The sequence below is a fragment of the Psammomys obesus genome, unplaced genomic scaffold (genome assembly GCF_907164565.1).
Source record: "Psammomys obesus unplaced genomic scaffold, mPsaObe1.curated_primary_1811, whole genome shotgun sequence".
NCBI lineage: Eukaryota > Metazoa > Chordata > Mammalia > Rodentia > Muridae > Psammomys > Psammomys obesus.
Window position 1 is genome coordinate 9,492,128 of NW_026592666.1, and position 22,727 is coordinate 9,514,854.

Here is a 22,727-nt window from a genome sequence, read left to right on the forward strand (position 1 = left end):
AGTAATTAGTGAGCTATCTGCAACCACAGGCCGCAAAACGGGAGCTTGAACGGCAGCGACAACTTGAATGGGAACGTAACCGGAGACAAGAACTCCTGAACCAGAGGAACAAAGAACAGGAAGGCATCGTGGTCCTGAAGGCAAGGAGGAAGACCCTGGAGTTTGAACTGGAAGCTCTGGTGAGTGCAGCTTGCGTTAGGCTCAGCCTAGCACTGGAAACCTGGACTTCACATTCACCTCTGCTGTTCTTGTTTATTGAAGAACGACAAAAAGCATCAACTAGAAGGAAAACTTCAAGATATCAGGTGCCGGCTGACAACCCAAAGGCAGGAAATTGAGAGCACAAACAAGTCTAGAGAGCTGAGAATTGCGGAGATCACCCACTTACAGCAACAGTTACAGGTGGGTTCCATGCCTGGATCTTAATTCATTTGCTTACTCAACAAATGTTCACCGTCTACCATTCATTAGGCATTGGGGGCAAAGAGGAAGTACATAGGTTGGATCCTTGCCTGACAAGGGGCTTTTGAGTAAACTCACAACTGTTTGCTGAACACTGTTTGGGCGAGGCACCTGTGGGCCCAGAGGCTGCAGCAAGGAACTACTGAGCCAACACCCTGCCTTTCCAGAGCTGTTCCCTATAGGGGGGCAGTTACTAGCCAGTAAGGATGTGAGGGCTCAGTTTCTCTCTCCCACAGCAGTTAGGACCAGAACTGTTAAAAATTTCACTTTTTTTTTTATTTTGACTTTAGAATACTTAGTAATAGTGAATATCTTAGGGAAAGGAGCCCACTCTAGACATGAAATTTTGCTTTGAAAATAATTTTGTGATCTTTTCAGTGATCTGTACTGTAACGATCAGGTTAGGTGTTGAATTTTCCACTTGAGGCTTCATGCCAGTCTTCAAAGATTTCAGATGGTAGAGTTTAGATGGCAGATTTTCAGATCAGGGAATACTCAACTTGACTCCATTGAAATATAGAAAGTGTCTTAGTGGCTGAGGGGAAAGGGAGGGATCTTGGGATTAGGAAAAAATTCCTATTTAATTCAGGTCCTGTGCACAGTTTCTGTGAGGGTGATATTTAAGCGAAAATCTGAACAGGGTGATGAGCTGAGCTCTGGGCATATGTGTCAGGATGTATCTCAGCATGGTGGCTGAGTGAGTAGGTAGGTTCCTTATTATCGCTAGATAATATTACACCATTACCCAGTTTGGGAGTTTTTTGTTTGTTGGTTTGTTTTACTACATTTTTATTTGTTATGTTGGGAGCACACATGTTAGGTGAGCTACTTGAGTGTATTGCTTTTGCTCCCACCATTGGGTTCAGGTTGTCAGGCTGGGCAAACCTTTACCCACTGAACCATCATGCTAGCTCCAGTTTGGGAGCTAGTAAAACTGCAATGAAAATTCATGTGCAAGTCTTGTGTGGAAATATGCTTTGTCGCCCTTGGGCAAACTTTTCAGTGACTGGCTTCATGATTTCCTGAGCAACTGTCAGTGGTGACTGCACACTTACCCTCTGACAGCACTTAGGTGAGTTGTTGGCGTACTTTTAAAAACTTTTATTTATGTTTCTTATATCTTTTTTCCCTACTCCACCCCAGTCCCTTCCAACACCCCAACACCAGGTAGGAGAGAGAAAGGTTTAGTGGGAGAGGGGGCACAGTTCTCTTAGCTGTTTCCTGCTGGTTAGGGTCATCGGGTTCCTTGGAGCCAGTTCAATCCTCGTTTACAGGAGATCTCCAACTTCTTGTCTCACAACAGTAACCAGGAGCAGCAAGGGGAAACAGGAGCAGCCTTGTTCTTTCTCCTCTCCACACTCTCTGGGCTCTGACATTTATTCTCTCTCCAGAGTCCTCAGATTTAGACTATCTGCAGCTGGCAAAGAGTTTGTTTCAGAGCCTGCAGGAGGCAAATAGTCAGCTGCTGTGGACCATCTGAATCAGTCCACATCCCACACCTGGGTCCAAAACAAAAACATGTTTATATCCACAACAGTGAGTGGTATGGGTGTTCCTCGTTTTCACAGCTTGTTACTCTGAACTTCACTTGTGCTGGGGAGGCATGTTTTGCACCTCTCTGTATTCTGTATTGTGTGCCATTTGGGCTCTTTATTGGCATGTGTCTTTTGCCAAAGAATTTGAACAAATCTTTTTGTCCATTGTTGAAGTAAATGAAAAATGGCTGTGTTTCTATATAATGTTTACTATTAGCCCTAGGATTATCACGGTGATATTATTTAACCCACTATCACAAATAATAAGACACAGACCCTTATTTACCTTGGGACTGGCAGATATTTCATTTACACTGCCTCAGTATCCTCATCATCCATCTCCCAGCCTCCATCCAATGCCAGCCACCTTAATCTTCCTCATCTGAACTATCTTCTATCCATAATCTTATAAATACTTTCTTGTATTCTTCATCTAGGTGTTTTAATGACATTAGTGGAGTCCTTCCTCCTGCCCCCACGTGGTTTCTTCTCCAAGCAAACCCATCATGGTGTCCTCCTTCCTTTCTTCCCATGATTCTCCTGATTCTTCCATCCTCAAAAGCTCGGAAACCTTAGCCATGTCTACCCCATTCTGCCCTGCCCAGGTATAGGCCATTTAATGAACCAATCAGGTGTAATGTTTCAGGCAGGTCTACACAAACAAGGATGGGTGTATCCATTGGGCAGTAACCAGATCTTGAGAGCGCCAGTAATTAGCATTAGACCAGCTCCAACGGTCCATCTTTCTTGGAATGAAGAATGTTGAGTTCCTTGCATTTTTTTTTTTTTTTTTAAATCAGCAAGCCGTTGGTCAGACAACTTGTTTTGCTGATATATGATATTTTCAACCACCCCACCCCCAGCTTTCACTCACTCTTTTCTTGTGTTTTGTTTGGGTGGTTTTTGAGACAGGATCTTTCCATGTATCCCTGGCTGGTCTGAAACTCTGTAGACAGGGCCTGCTTTGTACCTGTGGCAGTCACTCTGGCCTCAGCTTCCCAAGTACTGGTTCACAGGCCTGTGCCTACACACCCCACTTGCTTGTGGTTTTGTGGTATTTTTCTAAAGGGCAGATGGTTTACATTTGATAAGGTTCCTTTGGTTCTAAGAAATCATTGGCTCCTGATGATAGTACATACTCTATGCTTTTTCTGAGCTGTTTCCTATGGTTGGAGTCAAGTCCACTTCAAGCTGATTATTACATGCAGGTTAAGATAAAGGTTAAGATTGATTGATATTTTTTCCATATACATAGATACTCAGCATCATTTATTTAAAACTCTCATGGAAGTTCCTTGGTAGCTATTGAAAGTTAATTGACTCTTCTTTTACAAGTCTATTCTGAATTCTGTTCTTCTTTCTATCTTTTCTCCCAATCTGTTGATAATGACTATAAGTAGTGTACATTCTCTGTTATCATTACCCCCTCTTCTCTTTACCTTTTTTTCTTTTTCTTTTTGTTTGTTTTGAATGGCCAAAATTTTATTTCAACAGTAACAGCCTACGGGAATATTCATTAAAAAACAAATTTAAATTTGAAAACTCACATCTCATAGTAAAATACCAGCTGGTCACTGTTGTATAATAGTTCTACAGGGCTGCTATGGTGGCCTATGGCAAGGAATTCCCCTGAGGAATTGCATGCCATGCAGCAGATCTGGTATAAAGGAGGTTTATCGTGGGAAAGGGGGAGGGGTCTGGAGAAGGGATAGAGTGAGGGCAGAGGGAGAGAAAGCAGGGAAGGAGGCGGAGGGAGAGAGAGAGATCCTTTTATCCCTCCACACACTTGGCCCACTTGGCAGTGGCAGCAGGTGATAATATAAGACAGGACATTTCTAGGACCCTGAAAGCAGGCCAGCTGAATCGCCTAACAGTCATGGAATAGCATGTGGACATTGCCCACCTAAGGACCTACTTGACACTGAAAATTTGTTATAGCTTACAAAAGCATTCATATGACTTGCTGTTAGCATGTGTTGTGTTTTATTTTCAAATTACCTTTTGTTTCTCTTTTCAGAATAGTATACTAATGCATAGTTAATTTTAGAAATCTTCAACATTCCTAGCCAGCAGGGAAATTGAAATTGTAACTGCTCTTGAGATCCCATCCCAGTGAGTGGCTATTCCTAAGAAATCTGACAACTAATGTTGGAGGAAATGTGGAGAGAGAACACCACTTATTCACTTCTAGTTAGAGTGCAAGTTAATACAGCCATTGTGAAAATCAACTTGGAGAGTCCTCAAAATAAAAAAGAAATATATTAGAACTACCTTATGACCCAGCTGTTTCACACACTCCTGTGTGTGTACCCAGATAACTCCTCAGCTTATGATAGAAGTATTTGTGCCCACATGCTATCACTGCTCTGTTCAACAAAGTCTTTCATCAAAAGATGAATGGATAATGAAAACCTGGTACACGTATAAAATGGAATATTATTCCGCTCTAGAGAGAAATGAAATCACAAAACTTGCATGAAAATGGATGGACTTAGAATGTTTCTATTAAGAGAGGTCACCCAAGCTCAGAAAGAAAGAAAAAAAAGATACACATTCTCCCTCATAGAGGGATCCTAGCTTATAATGCATGTATGTATATAAGTACCTTCTTTTCTTGTGTGTATTCTTAGTCCTTTACATTTTCAAATGAATTGTAGGGATAACTTGTTGGGTTTTGTTTTTAAAATATTTTTTTTTAAAAGTTAGAATTTTGTTGGAATTTTATTGCATTTATAAGTTAGTCTGAAAAGATTTGTCATCGTAACAGTATCAAAGCACATGGCCTCGTCTTTGTCTCACTACATATTTCAGGAGTATTTTTTAGTTTTCAGTGTTCGTGCATTAACCTATAAGATTTTCCTTGTCTAGTCTGTGTATCTTCTGTGTTTTTCTTTTGTTTTTTGATCTTTCTTCAATAAACAGGACCTCCAGTACTGTTATACAATATATATATATATGTTTTATATATTTTCTCTGTATATGTTGTATATAGAAGTGAGGTCTTGTCTTGGGCCTTAGTCATGGTGGGTGGCTGGTTGAGCCCTAGTTTTATTTGGTATTTATTGGGGTGGCTGAGGGTTTCCCCCCCTGCTATATTGCTAATAGGGTGATTCATAGTAATTGAATTTTGAACATCAAACTGAAGGTCAATTCCTGGGGTTAAGCACACTTCGTCGCAGTGTATAATTTATAAACATTTTTATTAGATTCTATTTGCTCTTGTTTTAGGGGTTACTCATCTACATTTATGGGAATATTAATTTATAATTTTCTTATAAATGTCCTTGTCTAGTTTTGGTATCAGGTTAATACAGGCCTCAGAACATAAATTTGAACTTAATTTTCTTCTTCCTACACACTTTGAAAATGTTGATGTTGAAACATTTTGGTGACATTTAGTAGTGAAGGCTCTGGGGCTTCTTTGTTGCAAGACTTTTTAATTGAAAAGTGTTCACGCTGGGCAGTGGTGTATGCCTTTAATCCTGGCGCTAGGGAGGCAGAGGCAGGTGGATCTCTGAGTTCAAGGACAGCCTGGCTCTACAGAGCAAGTTCCAGGATAGTTCAATAAAGCTATTGAGACTTTTTGTTTCTTTTTGAGTCTTCTTGATAATGTTTGTTAATTAGTTTGTTTAATTATCTAAATGATCATAAAGTTGTCAGCCTGTAGCATCTGTAGTGATGTGGCCTTCTTTCCTGATACAACCTTTGCTTCTCTGCTTCTTCCTCCTGCCTCCCTGCCCAGCCTACTTCCTCTTCTTCCTGTACCTTTCTTTATCAACATCTTGGGGACCTTATTGGTTTTATTGATATTTTTCTTTTTTGAGACAGGGATATTCTGTGTAGCCCTGGCTGTCCTGGAACTCTGTAGACTAGGCTGGCCTTAAACTCAGAGATCCATCTCCTTCTGCCTCCTGAGTGCTGGGATTAAAGGCATGCGCCACCACCTTGGGCTTTTTTGATATTTTTCAAACAAGCTCTTTTCCAGATTGATTTTTTTTCTATGATGTATTTTTGTTATATCCCAGCAAATTGGCCACTTTTCTTTATTGTTTCCCTTCCATTTACTTATTTGAGGTTTCATTTTATTTTTTTTTCTAGATTAGCAAGAAGTTTAGATAATTTAAGCCTTATTTTTTTCCTGATTTAGATATTTTGAGTTATAAATGTCATTGCCACAGCAATAGCTATATTCCATGAGTTTTTAGACATGATGTTTTCATTTATTTATTTGTCATTTCTTTGATGGGCTAAGTGTACTTTCACTGTTTAGTTTCTAAGTACTTATTTGTTTCTTGTATACTGATGTTATTGGACAGAAAATTTTGTGTGATTTTAGTCCTTTTAAATATATAGAGACTTTGGACCAAGCATATAATCTTAGTGAGTGTCTGATGGATCCTGAAAAATACATGTGCTGTGGTTTCAGTTTGGTGGAGTGTCCCATAAGCCAGTTAGATCAAGTTGATTCACGATGGAGTCCAAGCTTCCTTGCTGATCTGATGCGTTTTTGTAGTGGTGGCCGTGCTGGGAATCAGACACAAGGTCTTACGAGGACACTCTATGCAAACACACTGCTGAGTTATACCCCTCACCCTGTGACTGCTGCTGTCACTCAGATTGTGTTTGTGTGTTTCCCTTTCTGTTCTGTCACGAATTTGAGATTGGGGGCCATGATCATAGAAAGTAACCACCATGAGAAGAGAAGTTCATGGTCAGAAATTGTTTTCAGATATTAAAAATTACATTCACTTTTTTGAAGTATATTCTTCTATATTTTAGCTTCTTTTGCTTATTTGTTCATTTATTTTGAGGTGGGAGGTCTTGCTCTGTAGCCCTGGTTGGCCTTGAACTCAAGAGATCCACCTGCCTAGTGCTGGGATTAAAGGTGTGTGCCATCCTTGTAGCTCTTTTTATTAACTATTACTGAGAGATCAGTACATATTACCCAAAGATGTTTAGGGTAACGTTCATGTGCTCAGCATGCCATTGTTGTGACTGAGCACGTTTGTTCCGAACACAAAGTGCTCACCCATCCTAACTGTTGAAGTAAAGCACTGCACATGCTTTGAGGAGGAAGAACGCACAGGGCCGCGAGACTGGCCTCCTTCTCCTGGTGTGCGTGGGCACTCTTGCTTTGAAGTTGGTTCTGCTGCTCTTAAAATTGATGTGACCTATTTTAGAAAAATCCTTTTTAAAAGATTTACTTAGAAAAACAGTGTACTTCTGTGTGTCTGTGTGTGGGTATGTATGCGAGAATGGGTGCCCGTGAGGCCACTATGAGTGCTGAGTCCTGTGTACCAAACTTGGGTCCTTTGTGAAACTAACACCACTCTTAATTCCTGGGTTATGCTTTTATTATTATTATTATTATTTTAATTATTATTTATTACAATTTATTCACTTTGTATCCCTGCTGCCACCCCCTCTCTCATCCCCTCCCTTTTCTCCCCCCTATGCCCCTCCCATAGTCCACTGATAGGGGAGGTCCTCCTCCCCTTCTATCTGACCCTAACCTATCAGGTCTTATCAGAACTGGCAGCATCCTCTTCCTCTGTGGCCTGGCAGGGCTGGCCTACCCAGGGGAAAGAACTGGTCACTGCATTTTATTTTCTTACAACAAAAGTCATCCCCTACCCCACCCCCAACCCCACAAGGTAAAAATAAATGTCAAGTAAGGCTGTCAGATTTTTAAAGTGGCTACAAGATCATTTCAACTGAAATTAAACAAATACTGTGCTTGGGCACATTCATTACCCATGGAAACTCCAAATAGCCTTCCTTATTCAGTGTGGTTTTAGCTTTTTTCTTATGCCAGTTTAAAAACAAACAAACAGAAAAAAAAAAAAAAAAAAAAGGAGGCTGGTTCAGGACTCTTACATGTGATGGAAAAACATGGATGGCATCTAGGGTTCTAGTGTGACAAATGTCCTTCTGAGTCCTGTGTCCAGTCTCAGTCACCAAGGCTCAGAGCAGAGCGCTCGGGGAACTCCCACTGCAGTGCATTAATTGCATTAGCTGCAGCCAGGTCATGGCTTGTGTGCTGGACCACCGTGCAACTAGGAGAGCTTGAGTTTTGTTCAGACCAACTTGAATTGCTTTTTTTTTTTTAACTTATAAATACCCAGTATTTATAAGTCAACAACCATGTAAGCAGAGCAGAGGAGCTGTAACTGTCTTAACGTCATCCTAGGTGAAAGCATTTGCCTTAGTGAGAATAGCAATGAATGTGCTGAGAGTGGGGGTGTCTGGGACACTGGTATCTGAGGTTCAGTCACTCAATCGCTGTTTCCTTCCTTCTCTCCTAGGAGTCTCAGCAAATGCTTGGAAGACTTATTCCAGAGAAACAGATACTCAATGACCAATTAAAACAAATTCAGCAGAACAGTTTGCATAGTAGGTGTCTTTTTTTTTTTTTATATTTTGTTTGTACACACACACACATACATTTTTCAAGACAGGGTTTCTCTGTGTATCCCTGGCTGTCCTGTAGACCAGACTGGCCGGGAACTCAGAGATCCACCTGCCTCTGCCTCCTGGGTGCTGGGATTAAAGGCGTGCGCCACCACTGCCTGGTGAGTTTCACTATGTAGACCAGGCTTGCCTCACAGTTGGAGCTCCACCTGCCTCAGCTTCCCAGGTGCTGGATGGTGTTTTCTTAAAGCTTTTTCCTCTGATGCAGACATTGAGTGTTCCTCGGGCTTCGTGCATGCTCTGCTTTTGGTTTATCACTGAGTAGTGCTCATCATCATTCCTCCCCCATCAGAAGAATTCCCTTCAGTGGCATGAAGGCTGAATACGTTCCTCACTCCTAGCTAAACCTCTGTCGTGTATGCTCTTCTGAAATAGGAGATTCGCTCCTCACCCTCAAAAGAGCCTTGGAAGCAAAAGAGGTGGCCCGACAGCAGCTTCGAGAGCAGCTGGACGAGGTGGAGAGGGAGACCAGGTCGAAGCTGCAGGAGATTGATGTTTTCAACAACCAGCTGAAGGTGACTCCTGCGTGCTGTGTGTCCTACCCTTTCGTTGCTCCTACCCGATGACTCTCAGGCAGGAAGGTTTGCTGCGCTGGTTTGTGTACAGTGGTGCAGCCCTTCTGGACATGCCATCCTGACCCTCAGTTGAGCTTATCTTTTTTGACATGTGTAAGTTAGGGCTATGTGACTGGCCCCTGCTCCACATTAGTGTTTTACATATTTCATTCCTCTGCCTGTTGTAACCACATTACATCCAAAAGGCCCAGAGTGTTTGTTCCTTGAACACATTATGCTCTGAGGATTGCCCAGATAATTTTGTTTTAAAACTGAGATTTTCTACCACTCCTTGAAGATAATGCTTAAGTGTAGATCTGTTGCATCTTCTTTTACTTTTAAATGCTTCTAACTTTATTATTTAGTGGAGTCACTTAGCTGTTGTCTCTGGCACAGCTATCAATGGCTTTGTCACATTGCACAGTAACTCAAAAAAAAAAAAAAAAAGCCTCTTTCTGGTGTGGTGTTTTATTGTCTTACTAATGTTAACTCAAGCTGGGCAGTGGTGGCACATGCCCAGCATATGGGGGCCTGACTCAGGTGGATCTCTGTGAGTTCAAGGCCAGAGTGAGTTCCAGGGCAGCTAGAGCTACATAATGAGACCCTTCTCCAAAACAATAAAATAAAAAGTTAACTCAAACGAAAGCCAGGGTAGAAAACCCCACTTCTTATACTAATAATTATTATATGTTATATTAGATTTAGGTAGATTTTGTGTTCTTATCAGAAATTGAATATTACATGCCCCCCACAAAAATAATAGCTTTAGTTTTCTAACCTTAAAATTCCTTATACTTTACTATGTATGGCCCATTTAGCTTCTGATACTAAGAAATACAATTTCTTTAGTAAAAGAGAATTTTAAATTAGAAAGCATACTTGAGTTGCTCTCCCCCCCCCCCCCCCCCCGGATTGAGAGTTCATGCCAGATTGTCTAGACATCCAAGTTAAAGTATTTGTGCAGTTCTTTCAGCATTGGGTAATGGACTTTCCCAATCGTACGATTCCAGGAAAGTACTTTCCCTTAGGGGAGTACTGTTTAGCCAACTTGGTGTTTTTCTTCACATTGCTTTCTTGTTTACCTTGTGTGTGTATGCGTGTGTCTCCACACATGGACGTTCTGATCTGAGGCATCTCAGTTCTCTCTGCCCATTTGCTCTCATTATAACTTATCACTATTTTAAGCAAAAACAAAAAACCTAACTTTGAAACAATTCTACAGTGTTTTCAAGTAGTTCCTAGATGTGTGAACCACTGAGTATTATTCAGCTTCTTCTGAACACAGAAGGAGCACAGCTTTTTGCCTTATAATGATCACTTTTCTAGAAATTTGGCCTAAGACGAGATTCAGATGTCAGGAAAAGATGTGGTAAGCAGAAGCTTTTGGCTGATGATTGTATCTGTGGATTTGGTGACAGCAGTGCTCACTGCTGTTGCTATCGCTGAAGAGAGCATCCTCAGAGGGGTTGAGTGTTCTCGGGACTAGCTAGCATTTGACTGACGCTGCCGGTGGTGTCAGAGGTTCTTCTACAAAGGCTAATTTTAGGTTCCCACATACACTGCCCCTTTCTCAAATATATTTATTTTGAAATTATAACATTTTTTATATTCTGTCTTTTTAATTCTTATATCGGTTTCTTATTAACTGTAAAGTTCATATGGCAAATGCAAAACATAGCTGTGTTGTTCCTAGCGTAAAGCTACTTGCAGAGTCTGGTGAAGGTGTTATGTTAAATGTGTCTGAGGTTTGTTGTTTCTAGAATTCCCCTGAAACCTATACAAGCCAAAACAGAAATGTTGTTGAAGAATCAAAATGTTTTTAACTTTGTTGAGACAACTGAGAGGCTGAGTTAGCATTTAGTTTCTTTGTGGTCTCCTGCTGTTTACCTTTTATTTTGGCCATGCTAGAAAATATAAAGCATTTTCCCCCTGACTTTAGGGCATATGTTCAGTAGCAACCATAACTTCTTGTAGGAATTAGACTGGGAACCTAGGCCTGTTTCTTTGAGGCCCTCTCCATACAGCAGTGCCTCTGGAGCATCTGTGCAAACAGTGCAAGATTTAATTCTGTCTTGCCCAGAAAGAAGCAATGCCGAAGCCGTCACCACACACATCTAGTTTGCTATGCTCTGCATTGTTTTCAACCTTCCTTTCTCAAAGGGAAGCCGGACACTAAGTTAGGATTTAGCAGATGTATTTCATGTTCATGGAGGTTGTGCTTTCACAGGCAAGAGGATAAAGCCTGTCTGGGCTACTAATAAAGCTTTAACGTGAGTGAGTTGCCCAGGACACTAAATCCATGTGAAACAGTTGACTTGCAAGTAAGGACCGCCGCCTGTGGTTAGCGTGCACCCACACCTGGAGCCAGGAGGGGTAATCAGACCCTGGCTTAGCTCTAATTGTAAAATGGAAGGCAGCACATTTGAGGATATAAAGGTGTTCCGTTTTATGACTGAGAAAGTAAAGACTAAGGATGTTTATTATTTTTCCTTTTTATGAACAAGCAAAATAACTACATAATGTAATTTTATTCCCCTAGAATATCTACTTCAGAGTCACACTTCCTCTGAAGGTTTTTCCCATTTTCTTTATTTTAGGGAAAACTACATTTCTATCTTCTCTATCTGATAAGCAACGATGGAAATGGCCGTTTTTATTTAAAATGAGAACAGTATCTGGCTGTAGGAAGATTAGGAGGCCTTTGTTTCATATTGGAAGCAGAGTATTAAAACTACAAAGCAATAGCTCAGTGATGGAGCCTTTGCCAAGCACACACAAGGCCATGGGTTCAGTCCCCTGCGAAATAGATGAATATTAAGCAAATTAGCATATGTAGAATTACAGCACTGCTAGTGACATCAGGTTTAACACATGACCCGAAATCCTCGCCCCTTACATATCTTTCTGCTCTCTTAAAATGGAGGGCTCCTTCTTTCCTTTCACAGAAGGCTACTTTCCATGCATTTAAATATATACCTTATCAGTATACTCCAGAGGCTATCTATCCAGAGATGGGTTTTAACTACAGCCCAGTGATAGCATGAACAGGGCTTTGGCTCACCCCTGCTCCCACACAGCCCCCACAAAGGTCTCCAGATGGCTTTAGTTCTGCATTGTCTGCAAGCCAAGAATCTCACCACAGCACTTAGACTTTGCTGTCCTTTTACTAAAGGGGAGTGGGCAAGGCAGAAGTACAGCACCTTGAAATTCAGGGCTCCTTCCTGCACTGGGGATTCCTGGTTCAACATGCCTGGTTCAAGACTCAAAAGATATGATAGGAACTTCAAACATTAGCCTCTGATGGCCAGGTGGACCATCTAACCAGAGGCAGATTTTAATAGTGAATGTTGCTACCAAATTACTGTCTCTCCTTTTCTCCCCCCTCTGGCTTTTTTGTTTGTTTATTTGCTTGCTTGCTTGTTTGCTTTTTGAGACAAGGTCCCTTTGTGTAGCCCTGATTGTCTTAGTATTTGCTGTGTCCTGTCTCTGCTTCCAAAGTGCTGAAATTAAAAGCATGAACCCCTATTCCCAGCCAAATTAGCACTATTTATCATTTTACAGGAAATCAAGTTTCAGCTTTTTTTTTTTTTTTTTTTACCAAGTTGTGATGTCTAAAAGGCACATAGGGACATTTGTATGATTAAGGAGCTCTAACTTCCTGCACTGAGAGATAACAGAATCATGATTGTGAAAAGCAGCAGATGGCATTGTATAGAAGCCTTCCTGGGACCCCCTTTTGGTTGGCAATGTTGGTAGCTACTGAAAGTTTTCCTTGGCATCAGTAGATAATATTCCAGTATCTTAACCAGGATATTGAGTAGTTGCATAAAACATGGCTTATAGTTTATAAAACTTACTGTGTGCCAAATACAGAGAATCCCACATCCAGAAAGGTAAGGCTTTGTATTTCCCACTCAGAAGTTGAGTCCTTGTTGGTTTCTATCTGCTGTGTATGCTCCTGGAAACATCCAAAGATTTAAACATTGGATGATTTCTTCTTCCTGTCAGTGGCAATGGAGGAGGTGATGTGGTGGGGCTTTGCGGTTTTCCTGGGCTGCATTGTCCATAAGGCTCTTCCTGAAGGTTTCCATGCCCTACTCAAGTCTCTCTGAGACTCAGAGTGATGAACTTCTCCAGCTCTGGGCTTCAGGCTCCCTCCAGACGAGCGTGCAGACTCAGAGGCGGTGATACCAGCAAGCACTGAGGCCTCTTGCCACTACTTATGACTAGGGGCACTTGCTCTGTTCTCCCAGCAAGTTGCCTGTAAAGAGGTGCGAATGATTGAGTCCCAAACTTGATAAGGTATTGTAGTCTCTTTATAGCCAACATTTTAGATCATTAGAAAAATGGGAAAGAGGATGGTTATATCTATGAGTAATTTCCAGCACGTATGGGCAGTGTTATGATTAGTATATTATTTCAAGAGTGGACAGCATTTTATTTCTTAGTGAAATCTGAGTATTGAGGGATGATGCAGAATTAAGAATCACAGTCCATAATATACTCAGAAACTTTGGCTTCTTACATCAAGTGCAGGGTCATCAGGGATTCTGTCCATGGTGATGGCTAGGAGCTGAATGGACACTAAAGTGAGAGTGCCAGTCATGCTCAATAAGGTTGCTTGCTTAACTGAGGCTTTTATGCTCTTGGTTTCAGACACTGGCTTTCATGGCAGGCTCATTCATTGTGAAGCCAGTGAAAGGCAGAATATTAGCAACAAGGGGAGAAAAGAAAAAGAGCTGGAGAAAGAACCACAGAGCAGAATGAGAAGTCAGGACAGATGCATACGGAGGGAATCAGTGATGGGAAGAAAAGATCCAGAAAGAGGAGCTGGCGAGACAGCAGGAGAAAGCGCACGTAACAGCAATGCCTCCAAGACAGACAGGCGGCTGTCGGCTTCAAGCTTGCCATCTCATTCTGTTCAACATGAAATTTTATTCTTACATGTCCTTTGGAAAAGGCTGCTTCTGCCCAGAAATAATAAAATCCTATAACTGACCTTGTGATTGTGAAAACAGCATACAGATTCCTTGAGTGTGAACCAATTATTAGACTACTCCCAGATGCAAAGCAGATAGCAGCTGTTACATATTAGACGTCATGTCACACCAGTAGGCTGATTTGGTTGGTTGAGTATTTTTAGGCAAAATGTGGGCTTTTTCTATGTAATGTTGGAAAAAGATTTAATAAAAGGTTATCAGAGAAAAGGATAAGGACAGTCTCCTGTAAAGTGCTTTTTCCCCCCCTCTGTATCATTTGTCCAACTTTATGTTTTAGAGGCTGTGTGCCATAGTAGGTAACCTGCTCCTACTATGATGGCATGTTTCCTTGTGTGTGCAGCTGAGACAGTTGGTGGGGGTTCAGATTTTAAGGAGAAACTGTAGAGTCAGTATTCTCCCTATGGAAACAGCAGAGTATACCCAGCTTCAGGGCAGGCGGTGTCTGGTGCAGCGAGGATAGGGTTGTAGGGTTGGATACTGCCCACACTGGCTGGCAGTTTGGGTGTGGGCAATTGTACCTGTTACTGATGAGTGCTGACTTCAGTTTTGAAGCAATGTTTTAAATGTGGTTTATAAATATTAATATAGACCTAAGAATTAAGATAGAAGATTTTAAAAAATTCTTTATACTCTTCCCACTTTTAATACATTGCATGAATAAACTTTAATTTCGAGTTAAGTGGAATGTCTATTTTCTTGACTGTACATTTTTATGTCTTGAAATAATTCTTTATGGATTTTTCTCTCAGATATGTTTCTGTATTTCCTGAACTCATTAACTTGTTTTCTCCTATGTTTATTTGTTTTATCATTTAATGGGGAAATAGTGTATCTTAAAACTCCGAACAGGGCCAACAAGATGGCTCAGCTGATAAAAGAGTTCAGTCCCTGGAACCTGAATGGTAGAAACAGAAAACCAGCTCCTAAACATTGTTCTCTGGCCTCCATATACATGCATACATACACAATTAATCAGTAGATAGATAGATAGATAGGCAGGAAGGCAGATGATGGAAATACAAGTAAAACAAGTACGTGGAACTTTGCATCTTGCCAGATTAGGTTCCTGTGAGATTAATTTAATAATAATAAACCTTTTGTAGATTTGTGCTGTGAAGTTTAGGATGTCCCAGTCAGTAGTCAACATATGTTTTTGCCTTTTATTGTCAAGGGACAGCATGAAGCACACATAAAAAGTTGGATATTCAGACTAGCAAGCACATCTCCCTGAGTGCAGGTTCCCCCCCCCCCCCGTGTGTGTGTGTGTGTGTGTGTGTGTGTGTGTGTGTGTGTGTGTGTGTTACGGCATTTGTGCAAAGTCATCTTTGTGGAAAATAAGTCTGTGCACATTATTCAGGTGAATAGTATTCCATGCAATACAACATTTTTGATTCTCTTTAAGACCAAGAGAAGAAGCCGTCACAATAATTAAGTGCTTCTGTGCCTCTTGGCTTAACCATAAAACAGCCATCTTCAGTGAACTTGAAATTGAGCCATATTTGTCAGTGGAAAATAGCTGAGTCTTCTCGGATATTCAATTTGTCAAACATTCTCCTTTTGAATTACTTTGGTCACATGCCATGGGATGTCTAAAGATGTTTTATGACTCAAAAATCTTAATTATTTAGGGAAAAGAAGTGAATTTTCTCATTTGGGCCTAGGGAAGAAAATTAAAAGCAAACTGATATTTATGTTATCTGTAATACAAGGCAGGCCTTTGCCAGTTTTTAAATTATGGTTTGTAATTTGTGTTTGATCAGAGGCTCTGAGGATCTGATAAATGCCTTGAGCCTGCCCTGTCTGGGTACCCATGCAAGTCCAAATGTGTGGGTGGCTTGGCAGCCTTCACAGGGCTAAAGCTTTTTCTTTTTGTTTCTTAGTAATTTATTTTTATGTTATGTACATTGGTGTTTTGATTGCATGTTTGTCTGTGTAAGAGCATCAGATCCCCTGGAACAGGAGTTATAGACAATTGTGAGCTGCGAAATGCATACTGGGAATTGAACCCAGGTCCTCTGAAAGAACAGCCAGTGCTCTTAACCACTGAGCCATCTCTCCAGCCCCTAACGCTTTTTCATCGACTCAGGTTAAGACATATAGCCTTTATCTTTAGAATTCTGCTCATCCTCATGTAACAGGTAGTAAAAATACTACTTAAGCCAAACATGGTGGCAAATGCCTTTAATCACAGCACTTAGGAGGTAGAGGCAGGTGGGTCTCTCAGTTGGGTGCCAACCATGGCTGTATAGAGCCTGTCTCAAAAACAAACAACAATAACAAAAAAGTTATTTTAAGCCATATGTGTTAGATATGCCTGTTTCCTCAGCTACTCATCAATTTGAGGCTAGAGGACACCTCAGCTCAAGGAGTTTAGGGCCAGTATAGCCAGCCATTTGGGAGTTCAAGACCATCTTTAAGTGCATAGTGGGTTTGAGGCTACATAAGACCGTGTTTCATTCCACCACCACCCCACCCCCATACCCAATAAATTGGAAATACAGCCACATGGTAGTATGCTTGTGTAGCATGCACAAGACAATGGATTCCTTCCCCAACACCATGGGGGTGAGGGAAGTATACAACATTAGAAGATAACATTGCCTGCGTGTCTACTCTAAGATATTTCATACCATTGAATAGAACTCATTAAAGAGAAAAACAATAAAGTTACACACTCAATATTATCATAAGTGTTCTGCCACAAGGTGCGTAATCACAGTGACTAGTTTTAGAAAGAAGTTAACTTGAGAAAAACCACACAGAACACATTGTCTTTTGATGTCTTGGAGTGGGGAAGCATGCTAAGGGACATATGCATTTTATAGAGATTTTGAGGGTCTCTTCAATCAGCTTGTCTACCAGGAAGAGTTACTGAATTAACAACTTGGCTCCATATTGGCCACCTTGGCGTTTTCCCTGAAAGGATGAAAGGTGCTTTAAATAACTGCAGTTGCCTCCAGTCTCCTTAGGGGCATTGAAAGGAGCATGAAAGAAACAAGGTGCCCAACCGTGTGTTCAACACAAGCTTCATTACCACTAAGGAAGAAAAGCCATTCATTATTTTTTAGCGTATATTGTGGCTATGTACAAAAGTTTATCATTAAAAAAAAAAAGTTTATCATGTTAGAATAGTGGTCCTCAACCTGCGGGTCATAGCACTTTCATGGGGGGGGTCACATAAGACCATTGGAATATTTACAAGATGTACAGATATTTACATGACAAGATTTACAGTTGCAAAATTATAGTTACGAAGTAGCAACGAAACTAATTTTATGGCTGGGGTCACCACAACAGGAGGAACCATAGTAAAGGGTCTGGCGTCAGGAAGACTGAGAACTGCTGTCTCAGAATTAGGAATACTCTATTGCTTCATACAATCTGCAACACCCAAATACAAAGGAAAAAAAATTCAGAGTGCCAGTTGAGGTGCTCAGGCCACCTTGGTTTCCCTAACGTTGATTGTGTGTCTCAGCAGTGTTTGACTCAGATGAAATAAATAGCAGAAAATCTTTGCATTTTCCAATCTGGATCATGAGCTGCCAGAGCCTTCTGTTGACGATCTTTGACATCTGTTATTTTATGGCGCCTACAAGCTCTGTTTCTCTGGAGGCGCTGGAGGCTGTAACTTCATTTTGATACTTCTCAAGATAGGTTCAGCCTGAGCTGTGATGCTGATGCCTTTAAAAAGAAATCGGATTCTGAATTTATGGTGTGATTGATACACTGAACTGTTGTTTTTAAAGCTCTCTCATTGGTGTGGTTGTCTTCTGTTGGCTCTTTAAATCACTTCTTGTTGCTTTTTCGTTTTGTGCACTTGCTAAGCATCTCTAGTTGCTTCCATCTGTCTGGACTCATTAGCTAGTTTTCAATCTAAGCCTGATTCCTTGAGTTCAGTGCAGAAAGGAAATGTGCATAATGCTTCGGAACACTGAAATTTTTGGTTTGTGCACATCGCCTGTTGGAAACACTGGGACATCACAGCCAGTGTCCATCCTGCTTTCACAGTACCTCCTAAGGGTAAATTTCCCCTACATAAAATAACTTTTACTTTTTAAATGCATTACCGGGGGCTGAAAAGGTAACTTAGTCACTAAAGTGCTTGCCACATAAGCATGAAGATACACAAGCCAGAGGACCTGAGTTTGATCCCCAGTACCCACGAACATCACTAGGTGAGATGCTAGCTTGTGATTGCAATGAAGCACACTCCAGGAGCTCACCTAACTAGCAAGTCCCAGCTTTCAGGGACAAGATAGATGGGGCTGAAGAGATGGTCCTTCCCAAGAACCATTGGGTTCCTTTGCAGGCACTCCCATGGCGCCTCATAATACTCTGTGCTCCTAGTTCCAGGGGACTCACTGCTCTCTCCTGGCCTCCACAGGTACCAGGTGTGCACATGGTGTACGGACGTATGTGCAGACGAAACACTCAGAACACAGAAAGTCAAAGGATGTAAAACCCAAGGACAGCTCTATAGGAATAGCATGCGAGGTCAGACGCTGGCCTCCACATGCCCATTCCGTGCAGTCATACCCACTCTCTACCTGCCCATATGAACATACATTGCAAATAGGTAAAGAAGACGCTACAGTCAGTTTCCTGAACATCAGATATTTTTTTTCCCCTTTCTCTTAGCACGGCAAGAAGATGGGGAAATTTTGCTGTTGATGAAGTTTAAAATAGAGTAAAATGTAAATCTTTTCATGACTTCTATGTCCTTGGATAAGGTCTCTGCATTGGGTCAGTGACGGATTAGACAGCCTCTCACTGTGTGTCTTGACTTTGCATCCTGGCCCCTTCCTCGGGACATTAGGGTTTGATTTAGTGTCACTCCCACAGTTGTTCCTATTGTGTGGTGACACTTAGCTTTAGTCAAGGGTGGGTGAATTGATCTCTTCTGCTTATCTTAAAAATACCAGCTAGAAATCAGTAACCAGATTATCTGTTCTGGTTCTTAGGATTCTTCTTTTCATTACAAGTGCCAAAGCCAGTGTGCTGAGTTTCTGACATCAACCTGTTAGGTTGACACATCCCTATTCCAGTTAGGAAGGGAGTGAAAATGGAATTCTTTTCCCCCACCCAGAGTTGAGGTCCTCTTGTCCATAACAACCTCAGTCAGCATGGGGCTTCATCATTACTTCCCAGGGGTCATTGAATGGCTCTGTTCCCTCCCTAGCTGAGCCTCAGGGCTGCTGCCCTTAGGGATGGCCCATGCTGGCCACAGCCAAGCTCTCTCATTCCTCCCCACTGAAACTCCCTCCCTCCTGTCCTCCCTCTAGTCCCTGCCACTCTCCCACCCTACTTCTAGTTAAACCTTTTATCCCACTGTTACCTTGTGGAAGCCCAGGGCTGGGCCGAGGTGGAGCCGCCACACCACACCCCCAGCCTGATGTGGGTTTTCACATCTCTGTGTACTTATGCTCCTGATTTTAAGTAATCTATCACAGAATCCATTTGGTTTTCAGTCCGTTAGTGGGAAATTGCTGCCATTTCTTGCGTGCCATGAAATGAGGAAATCCGATCTGGAGAGATCACTATCAAATTGTTAACTTTTCTCTTTGAAACTGGCTGCTGCTTTGATTTGGGGCAGTTGGCCGCTTCATACATGGATGTTAGAAGAATAGAGGCCCTCCAGTTGTGGTTTGAAAAAAATAAACCCCAAAGTGTGAAAGTGTGTGTTGGGGTTGGGGGGTGAAGCTCAGGAGTGGAGACTGTTAAATCCATGGTGGCTTTTGTGTGAAGTGCTGTGTGTTTTAAAAGCTAGGGGATTTGGTGTGGATCAATTATAGTGACTACAGTTCGATCCCTAATCACTGTATCATAAACCAGCTGCCCTCTAGTACTGTTGTGTCTTCCCAGTGTGGCTCCCCACCACCCTCACAAGCGAGGTCCTTTTTAGACAGACCCTGGAGATGGGAGTGGGTGAGGGCTGGGGGAGTTCAGCGGTAGAACACCTACCTGCCTGCTATGTGCGAGATCCCAAATTCAATTCCCAGCCCCACAGATAAGGAAATGTCATGGGAAATGACAATGTATTGTGGCCTGCTGGAATATAATAAGTGAACATTTGTCACCCTGAAGGTCACCTGTCAAATGGCCAGGGCTTCACCACTGGGAGATGTTACTTGCTGATGAACAGCTCATGACATCCACAAACTATCCCGATTCCTTTTAGGAACTAAGAGAAATACATAGTAAGCAACAGCTCCAGAAGCAGAGGTCCATGGAGGCAGAGCGGCTGAAACAAAAAGAGCAGGAGCGGAAAAGCCTAGAGTTAGAAAAGCAAAAGGAAGACGCTCAAAGGTGAGTCTTTGCAGGGTTTATGGAACCACTTAGGAAACACTGGTATGTGTTCTTTTGTTCTTCCTGTCTCCAAATGATTACTGGATCATGAGTTCCTTAATGTCTGTGTGGGCAAACGGACATGAGCACGTATAAATCTCTGCATATGTAAGTGCCCCCTGAAGTTTTTGGTTAGTTCCCAGTGCTCTCCTATGTAGATAATGGAAGTAGACTAGGAAATTGGGACACTTGGTTAGTTCATTTGCATGCCAATGACCAAAATAGGTTTCCAGTTCACAGCCTTTTAATAGCAGTGATAGTCAGTGTGCTTGGTTTGAAAGCGAAGCGCTAAGTCTACTCCCCACCAGCTTCTCCAGCAGGACCAGGACTGCGCCTCTTCGGCTTTTTTCTTCTTTATTGCAACTGCAAATTGAACTTGAGTACAAAAGGCTAAGATCTGCCGTCTTTGCTTAGAACACAGACTCTTTTTTATGTTTCTGTTCGGACATCTGTGCCTGCTGTCTTGTTTTCCCATGTAACATTCTGTAGTCATTGTAGAAATTTGTTTGCTACCTATTGTGTCTCTGCTTCTGGTCAAGGGTATGTGTTAATTTTAGAGTTCAGGAAATAAGAATGACCCAGGGGGTGCTACACACTCTAAAGATGGGTTATTGAAATGACATTGGAAAGAGTTGGATGCTAGGCACGTTGGGGGAGCCATGCTTGGTAGGTACTGAGTTCAGCAAGCCTGCACAGATCAGGGCACATAGGATTCTTTGAGCTTGCTTTGTGTTTGTATGTTTTTATTCTTAATGCCAGCGATCTCATAACAGTTCATTGGACTGGGCTCTTTCTCATTTATCATGTTTTTTTTTCTTTACATTAGTACTCATTGTATGTGTTGATTAACTCAAACAGACTTTTTGTTTGTTTTGCTTTAACTGTTACGGGGGTATGCGTGCGCTCATGCATGCACGTGTACCCACGCATTCATGCACGCTTGTGTCACTGGGTTTGTGGTGGTGAGAGAGCATCTTGCAAGAGCAGGTTCTCTTCTTCTATCTTGTAGGTTCTTCCGCTCAAACCTAAGTGGGCAGACTTAGATGCACGTGCCTTTACCAGTGAGCCATCTCTCTGGCCCCCAATTGTCATAGCTTATGAAATGCTTTCATTACTAATACTGCAACTTGAAACTATGCTCCTACAGAGAATAAATAAACTGAAAATGTAATATAGAAAATACCATTCTGCAAATAAAATATGTAATATATATTCTAACTATAAAGCTAAATAGTACCCAAAACTTAACTTCAGAAATATCTTATTTTTTACCTTCCAATAAATGTACTAATAAATTTTAATAAATAAATGTAATAATAAATTCTAATAAAAATTTTTTAAGTAGGGGTTATTGAGACAGGGTTTTGCTATGTAGCCCTGGCTATCTTGAAACTCGAGATGTAGACCAGGCGGGCCTTGAACTCAAAGAGACCCTCCTGTCTTTGCCTCCAGAGTGCTGGGATCAAAGGTGTGCGCCACCACACCTAGACTTTTTATGCATTTGAAGAGATATTTTAGGCCTGTGCCATGCACTCCTGGTGCTTTGACGCCATGAGAGGGTGTTGGATCCTGTAGCTCTGGAGTCACAGGTGGCTGTTGAGCTGTCATGTGCTACTGGGAACTGGATGAGCCCAGCAAGAGCTGTAAGTGCTTGCAGCTTCCTCGCCAGCCCCAGAGGTCAGTTAATCTGGTTCACTTTTAGGTTTGGGAGCAACATCTCTATAGTGTGGTGCCTCCTGCCTAGGGAGGAACTGCAAGAATCTCATGGTTATGTACTCACTTAAGCAGGGTCCATTCACAGCATTTTGGATATTCTCCATTTGTATAAAGTTTATGTTCATCTGTGTTCTGTGGCTTATTTGGGTTTTTTTTTTTTTTTTTTTTTTTTGTAGTTTAATATCAGTGTCAATCAATTGTATCAGTTAATGTCAATTGAGGTGTACTGTTTATTAGTCTTACAGCTATTTTATGAAATACATCACAATTTTCTTTCTGTATTATCATTTATTACAATTTATTCAATTTGTGTCCTGGCTGTGGCCCTCTCCCCCATCTCATCCCAATCCCACCCACCCTCCCTCTTCTCCTATGCCCCTCCCCTAGTCCACTGATAGGGGAGGTCCTCCTCCCCTTCTATTAGACCCTAGCCTATCAGGTCTCATCAGGACTGCCTGCATTGTCTTCCTCTGCGGCCTGGTAAGACTGCACACCGCCCCCACCAGGGGAAGGTGAGCAGAGAACCTGCCACTGAGTTCATGCTAGAGAAAGTCCCTGCTCCTTTTACTAGGGACCCCACTTGGAGACTGAGTCTATGGACTATATCTGAGCCGGGGTTTAGGTCCTCTCCATGCATTGTCCTT

General features: G+C 41.8%; 1 protein-coding gene across 2 annotated transcripts in view; it reads left to right on the top strand.

Moving 5' to 3' along the window:
• The window catches only part of Itsn1 (intersectin 1), a 173,147-nt gene that overhangs the window by 86,276 nt on the left and 64,144 nt on the right, over positions 1 to 22,727 (top strand). For both annotated transcript variants that reach the window (XM_055614891.1, XM_055614892.1), the window contains exons 13-17: positions 30 to 179; positions 262 to 402; positions 8,303 to 8,390; positions 8,844 to 8,983; positions 20,201 to 20,328. In XM_055614891.1, coding sequence (XP_055470866.1) covers positions 30 to 179; positions 262 to 402; positions 8,303 to 8,390; positions 8,844 to 8,983; positions 20,201 to 20,328 — 647 coding nt within the window. The remainder of the gene's footprint in view (positions 1 to 29; positions 180 to 261; positions 403 to 8,302; positions 8,391 to 8,843; positions 8,984 to 20,200; positions 20,329 to 22,727) is intronic.